General features: G+C 44.6%; 1 protein-coding gene across 1 annotated transcript in view; it reads left to right on the top strand.

Moving 5' to 3' along the window:
- The window catches only part of PEMT (phosphatidylethanolamine N-methyltransferase), a 176,410-nt gene extending 161,348 nt beyond the window's left edge, over positions 1 to 15,062 (top strand). The window contains exons 6-7 of the mRNA XM_088448071.1: positions 8,487 to 8,561; positions 14,114 to 15,062. Of these exons, the coding sequence (XP_088304197.1) occupies positions 8,487 to 8,561; positions 14,114 to 14,168 (130 nt within the window). The 3' untranslated portion in view covers positions 14,169 to 15,062. The remainder of the gene's footprint in view (positions 1 to 8,486; positions 8,562 to 14,113) is intronic.
- Positions 15,063 to 16,149: the final 1,087 nt, after the last annotated feature.

Consider the following 16,149-nt stretch of genomic DNA (forward strand, 5'->3'; position numbering starts at 1 on the left):
GTGGTGCTAAATGGCTGGCAGGTTGTACATTGACATGACGTTTACAATGCTCCCACCTAAAGGTGCCTCTGACTACAGGAGAGCTTTCATTTTGCAGAGGCTATTCCTGAGGGAAAAGAATGGACCTGCTCCTTTATCTGCCCTCGGAGGTGGACTGAGGCACACTGGGGCAAGCTGATTTGCAGTGCACATTTATTGCACTTTGCAAACGAGCTCCTGTGGGTTTCTTATTTTGTAAATCCTTTGTTTCAAGCACAAGTCTTATTTTAAGTATCAGGAATGATTCCAGTAAGATCTAGTACCCAACAAAAGGGTTTAAAGAAAAACTATTTCCTTTAATTACTACTTAAGCTTGTGGAATTTTCATTAGATTCAGCGCAGTCTGGGAGATGAATATTAATCTGCTGAAAGTACTCTCGGATTATTATGGAGAAGTGTGATAAACATGCAGTTTATAAATAGAAATGATTCTGTCATCACACATCTCTCCTTGCCGGGCGCGTTTCGTCTAAACTGGCGCATTTCTCGCCATAATTCTGTCATAGGATTTGCATTTCACTTTTTGCACACAGACGGTGGAGTGCTACTCAGTATATCCATTCCCCCCAGAACGAGCAATGAGCCACAATACTTAAGGTGCCCACACACATACCGATATACTTACGATCCGACGATGTGTCCGATTTCCCTTGAAACTCTCCCCGGCAGCTCAGCACACGATATGCTGTCCAGACTTTTTTTAGTGCATTGTGTCCTAGATTGTCAGATCTGCCGTACAGCACGGCAGATCTGAAGATGCGATGTGCGACCACGATTTGGGCATTTTTTACCCGGTCTGTCGTTCCGATGTGTCGGATCAGCCAGATCGGGGAAAAAATCGGTGTGTGTGTGTGTGGGCAGCTTTAGTGCTGCGAATCACACAAACATTCAGTTGGCTAGGGGCTTCTTTTAGGTTAATGTGGTCGGGCCGTTTTGTGAGTTGAGTCTGGCCCTGCATCCATCCCTCACTAGATTGCTGAGCTCTACTAAATAAGTCACGTGCTTTATAAATTGCATCGCAGCCTCCCATGTGTACCACGAGGCTACTTGGCTTTACATCTGTGTGCCTGGATGTTCTGCCCTGAGTACAACAAATCGCTGGCCTATCCTCCACCCTCAAGAAACCTGTGGGCACTGGTGGACAGTGCAAAACCTTACTGGTCAAATCTAAAGCTGTGTACACACTAGACGATATTTTGAACAATTTATTTGACCAATACCAACGCATTGGAACGACAAATCATTCAAATCGTCCGGTGTGTACATGCTATCACAGGGGCGTATCTATAATGGGTGCAGGGTGTGCGGGGGCCCATAGAATTACTTACCTCTCCGGAGTCCCACGTCTGCGTGGGGGTCCGGCCCTGTAAAAACGACTGGAAAATGCCCGCTGCGGCCATTTTCACGTTGTTTGCTCATGCGCAGTACAGGGAAAGTGCCCGTCACGCCCATTTTCCCAGTGACCAGCGCATCCTCCATAGACTCTGGGCGCACTCTAGTGCCCAGTCTTTAACTATGGCGCTGGCCGCGCACAGCTCAGTGCGCTGCTGGCCGCCGGACAGAGAGGAGGGGGCCCGTGTTGGAGACTGCACACGGGCCCCCCTCCTCTCTAGAAACGCCCCTGCTCTATCACGATGCCGATGCACGGTCCCGCGGGTCGCTGAACGCATCTTCAGATCTTTTGTACATGCAGGAAGATTTGTCAATCTTGTTCATGATTCCCCTCAGATTGTGCAGTGTGTACGCACTACCGAACGATCAGGCGATATGATTACATTATATAGTTAACAGTCTAACCACCAAATGATGCATGATATATATCGTTTGGTCATTGGTAAGATTGCCCGGTGTGTATGCACTATATCGTTTGCCCGGGAGTTCAAGGGAAATCGTTGACGACATTGCATCGTTTGCAAGTCGGCTAATGTGTACCCAGATATAGTGCAACCCCCTACCACTTCCAAACTAGCCTTTTTTGGGGGGTTTTGGGGGTTTTTTTAGATACGTCTTCAATTTTTTTCATTTTTGTCTTCGTTTGGCCACGCGTTACTCATGAGATTGAGGGAACGTTGTGACTGTTCTTCATAAATCTTTCTCTGGAACCATATCTGGAGTTACCGGTTCAGGAGAACTCTGCAACATTTTCATCTGAGCTTCAACTAAATTTAAACTTTTAGGTGGCATTCTGTAAGAGATATACGTTTATGATGCCAGCGGTCATAATGCCGGCCGCCGGCATCTAGACTACAGAATCCCGGCGAGGGTTAACTAACCTACGCCGGGAGACCGGCGCTCGGCATCCCGATCGAAGGGATGCCGTGCACCGAGCGCGGACAGCCGCGGGGGGGAAGGATTAGGTTTAGGGTTCCCGGGCGGTACTTACAGTTATGCACCCCCCCCTGGAGGTTAGGGTTAGGCATCCCCCCGGGGGACTTAGGTTTAGGCGGCGGGGAAAGGGGAGGGTTAGGTTTAGGCACTTACAGGGGGATTTAGGTTTAGGCGGCGGGGAAAGGGGGGGTTAGGTTTGGGCACTTACAGGGGGGATTAGGTTTAGGCGGCGGGGAAAGGGGGGGGTTGGGTTTGGGCACTTACAGGGGGGATTAGGTTTAGGCACGGTGGGGGAGGTTAGGGTTAGGCACCCTAAAGGAGGGTTAGGTGATGAGTTAGGTTAGTTTATACTTACCTTCTAGACGATCGGGATTTCCTTCCATGTCTGGTTGGCGCTGCTGGGATTTGAACCGTGCGGCCAGTGGTGTTTCATACCGAATCCCTGTAAGAAACGTTGTTTGTCAGCACAATGTGTGGAGCTTACGAGGGAATCTGGATGCCATAAAATGAGATTAGAACAGATAGACAACCGGAAAAGGTATGAAGGGAGAAGATCCCGGCGGCCCAAAGGGAGAAGATCCCGACAGGGTAGGTAAGTACCCTACCCCTCTCCCCCTCCTAACCTTCCCTTAGTGGTGCCTAACCCTAACCTACCCCTGAGGGTGCCTAACCCCCCCCCCTCCCAAAACCTAACTTTAACCCCGCTACGCTCTCTAAACCTAACCCCCCCATCCCTCGCGGTTAACGCTAAGGGCACCCCGGACTAACCTTGCTCGGGCTGGTGTCCGTCGGTATTTCAACGCCTATCTTAAGTTCCTTGTCGGCATTGAGACCGGCGGCATCGCGGCCGCCGGTCTCATAACTACATCCTGGACAACCCTGACGTTGGTGACTGGTATAGTTTGGGTCTGACCACTAATAATTTATCAGTGTGAAGCTTAAAGTGAGAGCGATGTAAAGCCAAAAATAGCTTCAATCTGTCACTATTACTACACAGCGATAGACTGTTCTCACCCAGCTTGGCACCGCAGCCGCTAACGATGGTCGGTAACCAGTGCGCGGTTGTCTAGGCGGAGTTGAAAAGAGCAGAAATGTGTCTCCTAATATTTGTTTAAATCACAGACCCCTGTGTCTGTGCACTCCAGACACCTTTTGTAGGTGTCACACAAAGGAATGAAAGCCTTAGCCGTACGTGGGTGTGTGCAGCATTTATTGAAGTAAATTTGTTCAGCCGCTACATTCCCAGAGTGCTTTTGAATTACAGGAGCTATTCCTTATGCCCTGTATTGGGTCACAGATGAAAGTTTGATTCTTCAGAACTGTGTGATGTGAGGAAGAAATGACCGACGTCCATCATGGATTTTTCAGAGAAAAGATTATCCCCCTGAGGCAGCGTAAACCAGAAAACCAGCGGGCTCTTTGCCGTTTGATTCATAGCCCCATTACATACAAGGGAACATATAAATTTTTCGGTTATACATCTGGTGAAAGGCTTCATCTTTCCTCAGAAAACTGGGGCTCTAAAAATAGTTGAAATGCTATTGCTATTTTCAGTTTCTGGTTTCTTTTTTTCTGAGAAGCCATTAGACCAAAAGAGCAATGTGAAAACACATACTTGCATTTGCAGCGTCACGGATGAGACCATGACGGTTATACGACGCAGCTCAACACCCCTGGATTAAAGGGAACTCGTGGAATGATGATGTTGGATTTTATACAGCTCTCTGTGCACCCATAATTTGAATTTGACAGAAAGTAAGCCGTTCAGAGGCTGCCAATAGCCTATAATTGTGCCGTAAATAGAGTACACAACTGTTTGGATTGTTTTAAGACGGGGCGAGACAGCCATGTTGTTAACGACAAAGCCTAACATGCCCTTCAAGCTTTATATACAACAGCGTATACTGTACAAGTGCGTCCTCAAACACTATTGCTGCAGTTGCGCCAAAGAGTCCATTGCAACGTGCCAGGTCCCGTGCAATTCGTCCTGCGTCTTTTTTTGACGGAAAATGCGTCTTAGGGCCGTATTCAATTCGAAGCGAAAAGTCCATTTTGGCGATACTTTTTCGTCGATGACGTCATTTTCGCCGATTTCATTTATCCCCGTATTCAATTAGCCCGACTTTTCGCCAGTGCAAAAAGTCAGTGCATCAGACCCGGCGAAAAAGTATCCCCATTGAATAGGTGGCGAGAAAAAGTGCAGAATCCACCCTGCACACCTTGGACAGCCCCCCCCCATAAAATTAAAAAGTACCTTAGGACACCCCAAAAAAGTACTTTCGTTTTGGGGGCGAAAAAAGACAAAGTTGGGGGACAAACTACTAAACTAGCAAAATAGTCGGGGGGGGTCCCCAAGTATGCCCCAGTGTTTTTTTGATTGCAGGTGAATTTTTCAAGTTTTTAAAAACTTCATATTAGCAACTTTAAAATATGCTAGTACCCATTTTATTGTACCCCAAATTTGATGGGAATACTTATTTTTCACCACTTTACCAAAGACGCTATATACTGTAGACAGTTATATACCGCTATATACTGTAGTCTGTATTGAGACCGTTTAAAGACCCCACATACCTGTAGCAGGGCTTTTCGGGGCTACCCATAGTGATCTCCCATGTCAGTGCACCTTTTGGGGGGTGTCAGGCTGATTTCCCCAAAACTGGCTGAACTTTTCGACGATTTCAGTTTCGCCGGGTCCCGTTTTGGCCGATTTGTAATTGAATACTGGGATAAGTGGGGACGAACGCGATAATTTTTCGCACCCAAAACCAACGATGACGGCGAAAAGTCCGGCAGCGGACTTTTCGCTACAAATTGAATATGCCCCTTAGTCATAATTGGATGCGTCAAACCGCCTCACAAGACTGCAAATCTAATTAATCAGTCTCTTGAAGCGGTTTGTCGTATCCGATTGCAACTAAGACACATTTGCGAGTAAAAAAGATGCTCTGGTTACTTTAGTAGGACCCTGCTCAGGTGCCCATATTGTTTCTTTGAGCAGAGCTTTCCTGAATCTGGTGGTTTACATAGATGATACAAAATCTTATCTGGTAATTTTTGTGGCCCTCCTGCCAGACATCAATGGATCGGCCAGATAATAATGTATTTGCGTAACTGACCACAAATTATCGATGTGTCAGGCATGATGAGTCGCCCGGCATGTCCGATAGATCCGATATTCTGTGAGCTGTAAGTCAGCCGCTCCGGGCAGTGTATGCTTCCCCAGGCCGAGCTGCTGATATTTCCGCTGTTACTTCACAGGGGAGGAACAGGGGTAATGTTTCTTCTCCAGGGGAGGAACACAGATTTTGTGTTGCCACACACTGTGCAATATCTGCTGGTTTCAGACTGTCAGATACAATGTCTGTCGGTCTGACGGGTATTTTATCTGCCAATGTATGCCTGATTCAGCGGCCCTGTTGGACGCAGTGGAGCGATGTTTTCTGTCGGCGCATACATCTGAGTCGCACCGCACATGGGTCCCGATTTTATATGTCAGGGTCGCAGCTCAGATTTCGATGCATAGTAGTAGAAATGTGAGTGACGTTCCTGGACGATGAGGGGGAGGCGGCTAACAAGTCGCACGGAGATGTTACATCTTATGAGAAGTGTCAGGGATAAAGCTGTTCAGTACAAAGACTCTGAACCGCTCATAGGCCCTCATTCAGACCCACTCGCAAGCAGCTGTCCGCTCGCAAGTGGGTCGATGGTCCGCACTGCGCATGCGCACGACGGAGGGAGCTCCGTCGTGCGCATGCGCGAGACCCGATGAGCGAAGGACTTTCCTTCGCTCGGAGTGTCTCATCAAAGGGGGCGTGCTGTCGATGGTGACTGACAGCACGCCCCCTTTGGTGGGCGTGTCGGGGGCGTGCCTGTCAGACGGAGGCGTTCCCAAAGGAACGCCTACCGTCTGAAGCCGGCCCCACTGACATCACTAGTGATGTCAGTGGGAGTGATTTTGGCTCTGATAGAGCCAAAATCACTCCTGGCCTTGCGGTTGAAAAACTCAACCGCAGGCTTTTGCTCACAGTCAAGACCATCGCGACCATCATCCTGCACGCTCGTATATGCTGTGGGTGGTGACCCACAGCTATACGAGCGTCCAGGAGGACGCTCCATATTAATGGAGGTGGGCCCTGATTCAGAGCGAGCGCTCTGGTCAGAGAGTCCGGCTCTGAATCAGGGCCATAATGTATTCTCACAGAACATGTCTTTTTTTTTTTTTTTCTATTGTTTGCCTTTGTGGTTTGTCTAACAATGCGATGTACTCCTTGTTTTTTCTTAATGCAACATGCTTTAATACAAACACTTAAAAAAAAAGTGTAATATAACATAAAACAATAAAAATAAAAAAGTATAAAAGTAAAAATGAAGGTAGAGTGTTTCACTTTAATATGGCTGCGACGCGTTTCATGGAAACCATCAGCTTCTTCAGGCAGCGGATGGTTTCTGTGAGTCATCAACAAAGCGTTATCGCAAGTACGGTATTTACATACAAAACAATCTGTCAGTATTAAGGCACTGATCAGGGACCACCACTGCAGATCTTGGGGCCCCGTATTGCCAAATGCAGGCAAATCCAAGCAGCAAGCAATCTGTCTCTCAACTCTTGTAATCTAATTTTCCTATGCGTGTATATTTAGGAGAGATATGACTAATATATTGAAGACTTATTCATTTAAGAATAGTGAAGACCTTTTACAGAAAAAAAAAACTGCCGGTGAGCAAATTAAATTTTTTTTTAAGTTAAAGTGATTGTACAGGGGATTTTGTAGGTTAAGGTTTTGTGCTATCTAGCCTATTCACTTAATTTTCAGTTTAATAAACAAGTGCTAAATGTATTTGACAAGCATGGAAGTGAATGACAGCCTCTGTGCATGTCATCTTGCAAATGACAACTAATTTGTTAATCATCCATTACTTGCATAATATTGGAGACAAGTAGATGTAGTGTACCCCACACTATGGATTCAAAGACACATAGGTTCTAAGAATACACAACCCGCTGCATTTTGGCAAGTTTCCTGCTAAATTTAAAGCGGCAATCCGTTCTAATGCAAACCCAGCGTTATGACTAATTGCCGCTTTAAATTTTAGCGGCAAACTACACAAAATTCCGCTAGTTCCGTAATCTCGGAACCTATTACATAGCTCCCCGCAGTGTAATTTATTAGATATATAGGAATTGTTCTATCAAGACCATAACAAGAATATTCCAGCCTTTTATTTTTTTTATTGTCAGTTGTTCACATACTGTACATGCTGAGACTTGTAGTTCAACAACCACAGGAGATGTTTCCCTGCCACAGCCGACAATGTGAATCATGTTTTATCCTATTCTTATAGTCTGTAAATGGGCTACTAGAGCATTCTGATGTCATACAATGGTGTGACACCTGGGGCTAGTAATACGCACTTTCTGATGGTAATAACCCATCGTGTCACACACAAAACAGTCTTGGCTCCAGCAGCATGCATGGAAATAAAGTAAGTGCTTGCTGCCAGTCTGTGGTAATAAATATCAAGGGCATACAGTAGATTCAGCTGAATAAGACAGCTTTTACTTTTAATTTAGAACACGTCACTTGCCAAGGCCGGTTTAGTGAATAAGCCTAGCTGGGCTCTGTGCATCGTGTCGTGGTTTGCAGACTTACAACAGAGGTCTCACAAAGGCTTTGTGTTGTCGGCTGTGTAAATGCCTCTATGCTTTGCTCTGTATGGATAAGCCAGAATATAAAACTCGATTATTCTCTGATACAAAATTAGAGAGATTTATTTTTTGTTTCATCTGAGGCCTCGATCGGGTCTGTAGGCTAGCATACCCCTGGAGTGCTCCTTTCAACATAGCCTGCCGTCCATCCTTCTACAAAAACCAGATAGTGTTTCTGTGAGAGGTGTCAGGGCATATAGACTGCAGCCCCATTAGACAGCACAATCCCAGCCTCTTCTGGCCTCATCTGCTTCCAGTGCAGTGTAAACACTGTCATCAGGTAATTTTATAACCGCACAGATGTGTGTTCTATTATCCAGGAATTTGTCATGTGTATTATGGTTTGATAATAGCTGCTCTTCACCGCACCGGCTAATGTATTTGTACTGTATGTTTTTCCTCACCTCAGAAACTCCAGCCCAGCCGGTCTCGTCCTCACAGCGGTGGTGGCTCTCTGCTACAAGGTGGCCATCTTGTTTGAAGGGTACGTCACTTTCCAGCCTTTGTCTATAAAAACACACCACACGGTGCATTTAGTTTTGCCGAAATCTCAGCCGAATTAGGGCCGTATTCAATTAGGTGCAAAAAGCCGGTTTCGGCGATAAAGTATCGTGAGTGATGTCATTTTGCCATGCCAAAAATGTTTCCTCCGTATTCAGTTCCGGAGACTTTTCGCCGGTGCGGAAACTCAATGCATTGGAACCTGCGAAAACGTTTCAGCTATGAATAGGTGTCGAAAAAAAAGTGCAGAAATGGGGTTTTGGGGTGCAAACCTCGGAAAACCCCCCTGAACCCTTGGGACAGTCCCCCAAAGGTAAACTGCATAAAAAAAAAGTTGAAACAATACTTTAGATCACCCCAAAAAAGTACTTTCATTATAGGGGCGAAAAAGTCCAAAGTTGGGGGACAAACTTAAAAACTAGCAAAATAGACTCTATGGGGGCCCCCATGTATGCCCCAGGTGTTTTTGAGTTTGCAGATGGTTGCGGCAGGTGGATTTTTTACGTTTTTTAAAAGTTCACTTTAGCAACTTTAAAATGTACCCCAAATTTGCTGGGACAACTTATTTTCACCAAAAAAACCTGCTAAATGCCATTCTTCACCACTTCTGCAAAGACTCTAAATAGCAGCTATTGAGATCATTTAAGTACCCCACATACCTTCAGCAGGCCTATTCGGGGGTATCTATAGTGATCCCCAATGTCAATGCATCTTTTGGGGGATGTCAGGCTGATTTCCCCAAAATCTGACAGTACTTTTCGCATGTTACAGTTTCGCTGAGTCCCATTTTCGCTGATCTCTTAATTGAATACAGGAACGAACGCGATACTTTTTTGCACTGAAAACCAGCGATATAGGCGAAAAGTCCGGGACGTTTTGTGGCTAATTGAATATGCCCCTGAGCATCTTTGCAGAAGTGGTGAAGAACAGCATTTAGTAGGGTTTTTTTGGTGAAAATAAGTTTTCCCAGCAAATTTGGTGTACATGAAAATGGGTGCTAGCATATTTTAAAATTGCTAAAGTGAAAAAAATCCACCTTCCGCAACCACCTGCAAACTTAAAAACACCTGGGGCATACTTGGGGACCCCCCTGGAGTCTATTTAGCTAGTTTTTAAGTTTGTCCCCCAACTTTGGACTTTTTCACCCCCAAAATGAAAGTACCTTTTTGGGGTGATCTAAAGTATTCTTTAAACTTTTTTTGATGCAGTTTACCTTTTGGGGGACTGTCCAAAGGGTGCAGGGGGGTTTTCCGAGGTTTGCACCCCAAAACCCCAATTCTGCTCTTTTTTTCGAGACCTATTCATAGGCTAAACTTTTTTGCAGGTTCCAAAGCCATTGTATCATCTACACAGTGTTATTTTGTTGTTGCTGTTGTTGTTGTGGGGTCTATGTACTAAGCCTTGGATAGAGAGAAAGTGGCCCGAGATAAAATACCAACCAATCAGCTTGTAACTGTCATTTTTCAAACACAGCGTGTAACATGACAATTAGGAGCGGATTGGCTGGTACTTTATCTCCATTCACTGCTTAGTAGATAGAGCCCTAAATTATCTACAGAGTTGTTTGGTTTTGTTGGCCTCGAGTACAAAACCTGACTGACCGTTGGATGCAGTTCTCTCTATCACAGAGGGAGGAGCTGCTGAGACCAACATAAAATAACTGCCCAGATGATATAGCGCCTTTGGTGAAAAATCCAGAAATGAGCTAGAATGCCAAGGATTCAGGAGGGCTTGTACAATAGACAAAGTTGTACTTTGCCATTTGCCTCAGTGATGTCACAGCTTCCTAATGAATAGGCCCCATTATCAAGCAAAGGTCTAGCCCACACAGTTGGTGCCAACACTGCGCCTAGTTGTTCGAATACACTTTTTGGGGCTGATTGAATTACACGCGAGCTGCCACCGGTACAGCTTCCGGCGGCCTCACGGGATGCGTCTCTAGTTAATTTTCTGCTTGCAGTTCATGGAGCTACCGTAATTGCGCAGCACGAGGTACCGGCAGCAGCCCATGGGTAATTGAATCTCCCCCTTTTATTTACATTTGTAAAAGTGACCCAATCATTAACTGTATGAATTTATCATCCTAAGAGTAAACCGTGACGGCCAATAGTGTCCAGCATTTGGATCTTACATATGTGTTGGTATATTTTGCTCATTATTATTATTATTACATTTTATTTATAGGGCGCCACAAGTGGGCCGCAGCGCCGTACATACAGTAACGGTTACACAGAACATTACATTACAATACAGTAAAGAACTTATAAACAGAGCACAAGTAACAATTAGCAACACAATTCTCCACACACAATACAGCTGGGAAGGTGAAGGCTGTCATAGAAGTGCTAGAGAAGAAGGCTGTGAGACAGTAGGGAGGATCCTGCTCCTAGGAGCTTACAATCTAGGGGAGAGGGGAGACTGACAGATGTCATGAGGCATGAGTGTGTAGAGGAGGACCTGCGTGCAGGAAGTAGGCGAGGTAGAGATGGCTGAGGTGGGAGGGACAGAGACCTGGTGACATGGTTATGTGGTGGAAGGGTATGCTTTGGTGAACAGGTGGGTTTTCAGTGCTCATTAACACATATGCTCTTGGAAAATGGGTAAAAAAAACGCTCCTGATGCACCTTGCACCTAACGCAGAACTCTTATCAATATATTTTCCAAGTAGTGCACAATACTACTGTCTGGTGGAAGGAGCCGTACAGGGGCGGAGGGATCCGAAAGGGTTGCGAGCTACGAGCCGGAGCAAATGCCATCTGAAGACGGCGAATGCTCCTGCAGTCAAGCTCCGAAAATATTGTATTTTCGGAGCTTGATGAATTCTGTCCCCATATTAGTGTATGGGGACAGCAGGCCATTCTTGATGAATGGCCCGGACACTTAATTACTACAATTACAGGTGAAAATGTTCATTTTCATCTGCTTTTGTAGAAATTACGTGATGATGAATAGACACCATAGTGTTTATTTATGCCGAGTACTAAATATAGAAATTGCTGTGTAATTAATGATATCTGCTATCTACTCTATAAAACCTGCATACAGATGTGTCCACATACGTCTATCCTCCGTGCGCTACAAGTCACATTACACATAACGCGTGAGCGCCGTGTGACTCAGTAGCACAGAGCGTCTTTTCGTGCGACTTTTTACCTTCAGATACGTCATATTCGCACAGCGATTCGAATAGGACGCACAAACAGCTTCTGATTAAACTGATATGCGGCATACCGATATTCTGTGTATGGCTGTGGGTGTATCTGTATGCGAAATGCTATGTTATAGCGTTAGCAGCTGTGACACTGTAACGTAGCGTTTCACATACAGATACAGCATCGCTGGGCGAGTAAGACGCATCTAAAAGGTAATAAGTCGCACAAAAAGACGCTCTGCGCTTCCGAGTCACATCACGGCATGGCGCGACTAACATGCAAGGAGGCTAGATGTATGAGGACACATCTGCACATCTGACATGTACCTGCACACATGCCTTTAGCACGGACACTTCCGCACCTGGCAATACAGGAACATGCCTGTACCTGACTGGCAGCAAGATGAGCGTATCAAGCATCTATACCCAAAGTCTGCAGACTCAGCTCATTAATGGGCACTACAGCTAAGCCTGCCCACGCTGCAGACACACAAACGCTGAGACTTGGCCGAGCTTCTTCTAGCTGTGGCCCTGTAAGGTTACATCTAATGAGGAATAATAACTCATCCACCTGCGCCCGGCTCCAGCCTGCCAGAGGGACAAACAGAGACCTGAACCTGTCCTCACAAGTCCTGTGTTTGTTGCCGCTCCGCCAATGTCGTTCCACACCAGTACGCCCAGCCTGGCTGTTAATAAACAAGTGGAAACCAGTTAGCCGCACATTAGCCCGAGCTGTGTTAATTAAAATGCACTTCAGTACCTAATGCCATTTGATGTATTAGATCACTAACCCTGCTGATCCTTTCCAGATGTAGCACGATTAGTTCAGGAAACAGGTAGGGGGGGGGGGGGGGGGGTACTTACTGTACTAACACAGAGTACAGTAGGCTGTAACCCGTCACCTTTAATGCTGATTGTGGGGAATGGGTGACGACACTTTTAGTAGAGTGCCCGGGCTACCATAAAGCTAGGTCAGGGGGCAGGAGGGAATAGCAAAGATAAGCCACCAGTCATTGTAAGATTTTATTAAAATACCTCTAGGATTAGATCAACTTTATTGTGAATTTATTAATTGCTGCAGTGGTTTTACTAAAAATACATTGTTTGCGGTGTCAAATATTTGCTATATATCCCTAATTCATTTTGATTAGCACAAATATCCTGTTGTAGATTTGGGGGTAGACGGTTTTAAACTGGGAAGCATCCCCTGTACTGGCCATCCATCACCCTGAGTGCAGGAGGGGCCGGGGATATGCTAAATCGCCAATACGGCCTCACCCCACCGCCTAGCGCCCCCTCTGGATTTTCCAATGCAGATAGCTTGACAGGCATCTTAAAGCTGTGATGGGTTAGACGGCCGCCCATGCCGCCCTAGAAGTTTGTGAAGTTGCCCAGTGGCATTTAGCCCAAAAGTATATCAGTCGCATTTAACCAACAGAGGCAGCCGTGACGTGGGCAGAACCAGTAATAATGAAATTGCAATCTGTTAAGTCCCTAGGAACTAGTGACATCACTGAGGCATGAGGCATCATTTTCAGACATTCATTCAACAATTTCAAGACAGTTTATGGCGTATCTCGGCGGGTGTTTCTGGGTAACAAGTGGGCAGTGACTGGGCTTAAGTGGAGAACTATCTTGTGGGTGTGTAGCCAGAGGCGATTCCTGTTCTGAGTAGTGCGTATGCCGTGTCGAAGCCTATTTTAGACGTGTGTCTCGCACCCAGCATGGGGTAGGTGTAAGTGCTGATACTTCCGATGACCGTGGCGTGCAGAAATACAGTTGGCGGCAAATTACACACATCTGAAGACATCCGTCTAGTCGCAGTAACATTAACGTAAGCATCCATATTAAGAATGCGGCAGCATGCGAAGCTGCACGCCACTCAGAATCAGACTCGCGGTCTTCAGGGTTGGAGCCACAGTGAGCGCCATTTTTCACACACAAATACATGCTCTATCCTATAACAAAATAGCCCACAAATAGAATTTCGTGATGTCATACACTGTGCTGCAGGTATACAAGCGCCCCACTCCTCTGTGCTAAGAATACACCACTAACAAATGATTCGCATGGGATATATGGGTCAATCACAGACCTTTCACTTCAGCCGCCACACAATACCCTACGTCTGCTCATCTCAAAAGTAATCCGGGAGGAATTAATGAGTTTGTTAAACAAAAAATAAATAAATAAAAAGCTCACAAATCCGTTCATTGATTCAACCGAGAGTACTGATGTGGAAGTAGCTGGTAGCGGTACTTTTATTGGGGGATAACATGAGTTATTTTTGATGACCTTCATTTCAGATTTATCTCCTGTCAACATTGTATGTTTCCATGTTTCTGATTTACCTCATTATTCTTTTTTTTATTTTTTTTTTAAAGCCCCTTTACTGAGGAAATCTACCTGAAGAGAGAGAAATCAAAGAGGAGTAAATAAATGAACAGTGATTTTAATGCTTTATGTCAGAATTCAGCCAATGTTGGGGGGGGGGGGGGGGATGTTCTGAATGTACGGCCTACTGTATATGCATGTGCTATATATTCCCTACCCCAACATCTCTTATCTGATTGGTTACTACATGCTACAATGCTGATTGCCCTATATTATCGATAAATAAGTCCCAATTGTAGGTGGCCATTTTGTGGACTGAACCAATATTAAAGGCAAAATAGTGCCCCATGCCTCTGTGTTGTCACTGTTTCTTGGTGTTTGTCTAGGCCGAATTGCCATGACTCTTGGACCAGGCACAAGATGGCTGCCTCCACTGTGTGGAAGCAACAGGTGCAGAATAAGTTGTATAATATGAAGTAATTGCCACTTTCATTGGCTACCAAACATGAATCTCAGGAACATTATTATTTTTTTATTTTCTCGCTTGTTGCCTGTTCTAGACTTTTGGAAGAACATTGTCTAATTTTATGTATTTGGAAATGACACAAATAAAAAAAAAAAAAATGAAAGAAAAAAACATCCTGCGAGGTCTTTGATGAGAGGAGTTGGAAATTTAATTCTGCCTCCTGATTGCCTAATTTCACATTTAGACATTCCTGGTTAATTAGGCTAATGTTCCCCCTATGAGCACATTGTGTTAGTTAATTATACGGCACGGTCTTTTAGCAAGCTGACAATGCTCCCGGCAAACGTTTAATTGCCTTGCGCGATTGCAGCACACTGTGATACATGGCACAATGCCCGCTGTTCTCAGTCAACGCTCTGCCCTTTACTTCACAGTGACTGCAACCAGGCCGCAGCCTGGATTAATGCCCTCTCCTTTGTGTTCCATAACTATACCTTAAATCAGTTCTGGCAAAATGAACGTACAGAAATCATTGTAGGAAAATTGAGTGGAACATGCAAATAATCAAAATGGCTGCTCACATACAGACATGGCTTCATTGTCCCTTTATGAAGTTGCATAATATGAAGTAAAATATTTTGTTTCATACTATTGTTTTTGTAAATTTAATGCTCCAAACTGGATTTGACCTGTAGGTATTACTATGCCACAATATGAAAGTGACATTGTTGTGAGCCTCTACCAGGGACTGTTTGCTGTAAGCACAAGGCTGGATCATTGATAGTTCAAAGCAAAACATTGTGGTACATCTATCTTGGACAAGTGATTAACACACTTACTCATGTGAGAAATTAAATACATCATTCAGTGCACAAGTACAGGCAGTCTATGACCTATGCATATTACAAAGTGACACTCCTCTATTCACAGAGAAGGCAGCCATTTTGCAGTCATAACAGATAATTGGGCTAATGATTCACTAGAACCATAACTGGCAAATGAGGTGCTTTGTTAGCCTGAGTATTGGTTCGTCGTAGAAAATGGCTGCCTGCACTGGTTGTAGGCGATGCTATAAAAGGACACTGAACGTATATTTTCAGTCAAACTCTACTCGTATTAAACAGGCACAATACAATGAATTATATGTAATACATGATGAGGTATATAAGCAGTTATTTCCTTGTAAGTATAACAGGCTAAATAATTAATAGTTCCAGATTTGCAGCAGAAAACAAACCTCTACATCTTAAGGTGCATACACACGCAACGATTTTTTGAACGATTATCGTTAAACAATATCGTTTAACGATAATCGTTTGAAAAAATTGTTCACTTTCTGAGTCAAACGATGAACGATTATCGTTCATGCGCGTTCACGTTTGTAGTTTGTCATTTGTAGTTCAGTCAGACTTGTCAACTGAACGATTTTCAGTAAGTTAATATGCAAAAATCGTTTGTAGTTCTAAAAAATCGTTCATTACATTTAGTAAATGAACAACTTTAGTAAACGATTTTAGTAAATTTTTTCAAGGGAAAAAATCGTTTACTTAAATCGTTCATTAACTAAATCGTTGTGTGTGTATGTAGCTTAAGACCTATTTACCACCAGTTTGTTTTTTT

The sequence above is a fragment of the Taudactylus pleione genome, unplaced genomic scaffold (genome assembly GCF_031769625.1).
Source record: "Taudactylus pleione unplaced genomic scaffold, aTauple2 ptg000451l, whole genome shotgun sequence".
Classification (NCBI taxonomy): Eukaryota; Metazoa; Chordata; class Amphibia; order Anura; family Myobatrachidae; genus Taudactylus; species Taudactylus pleione.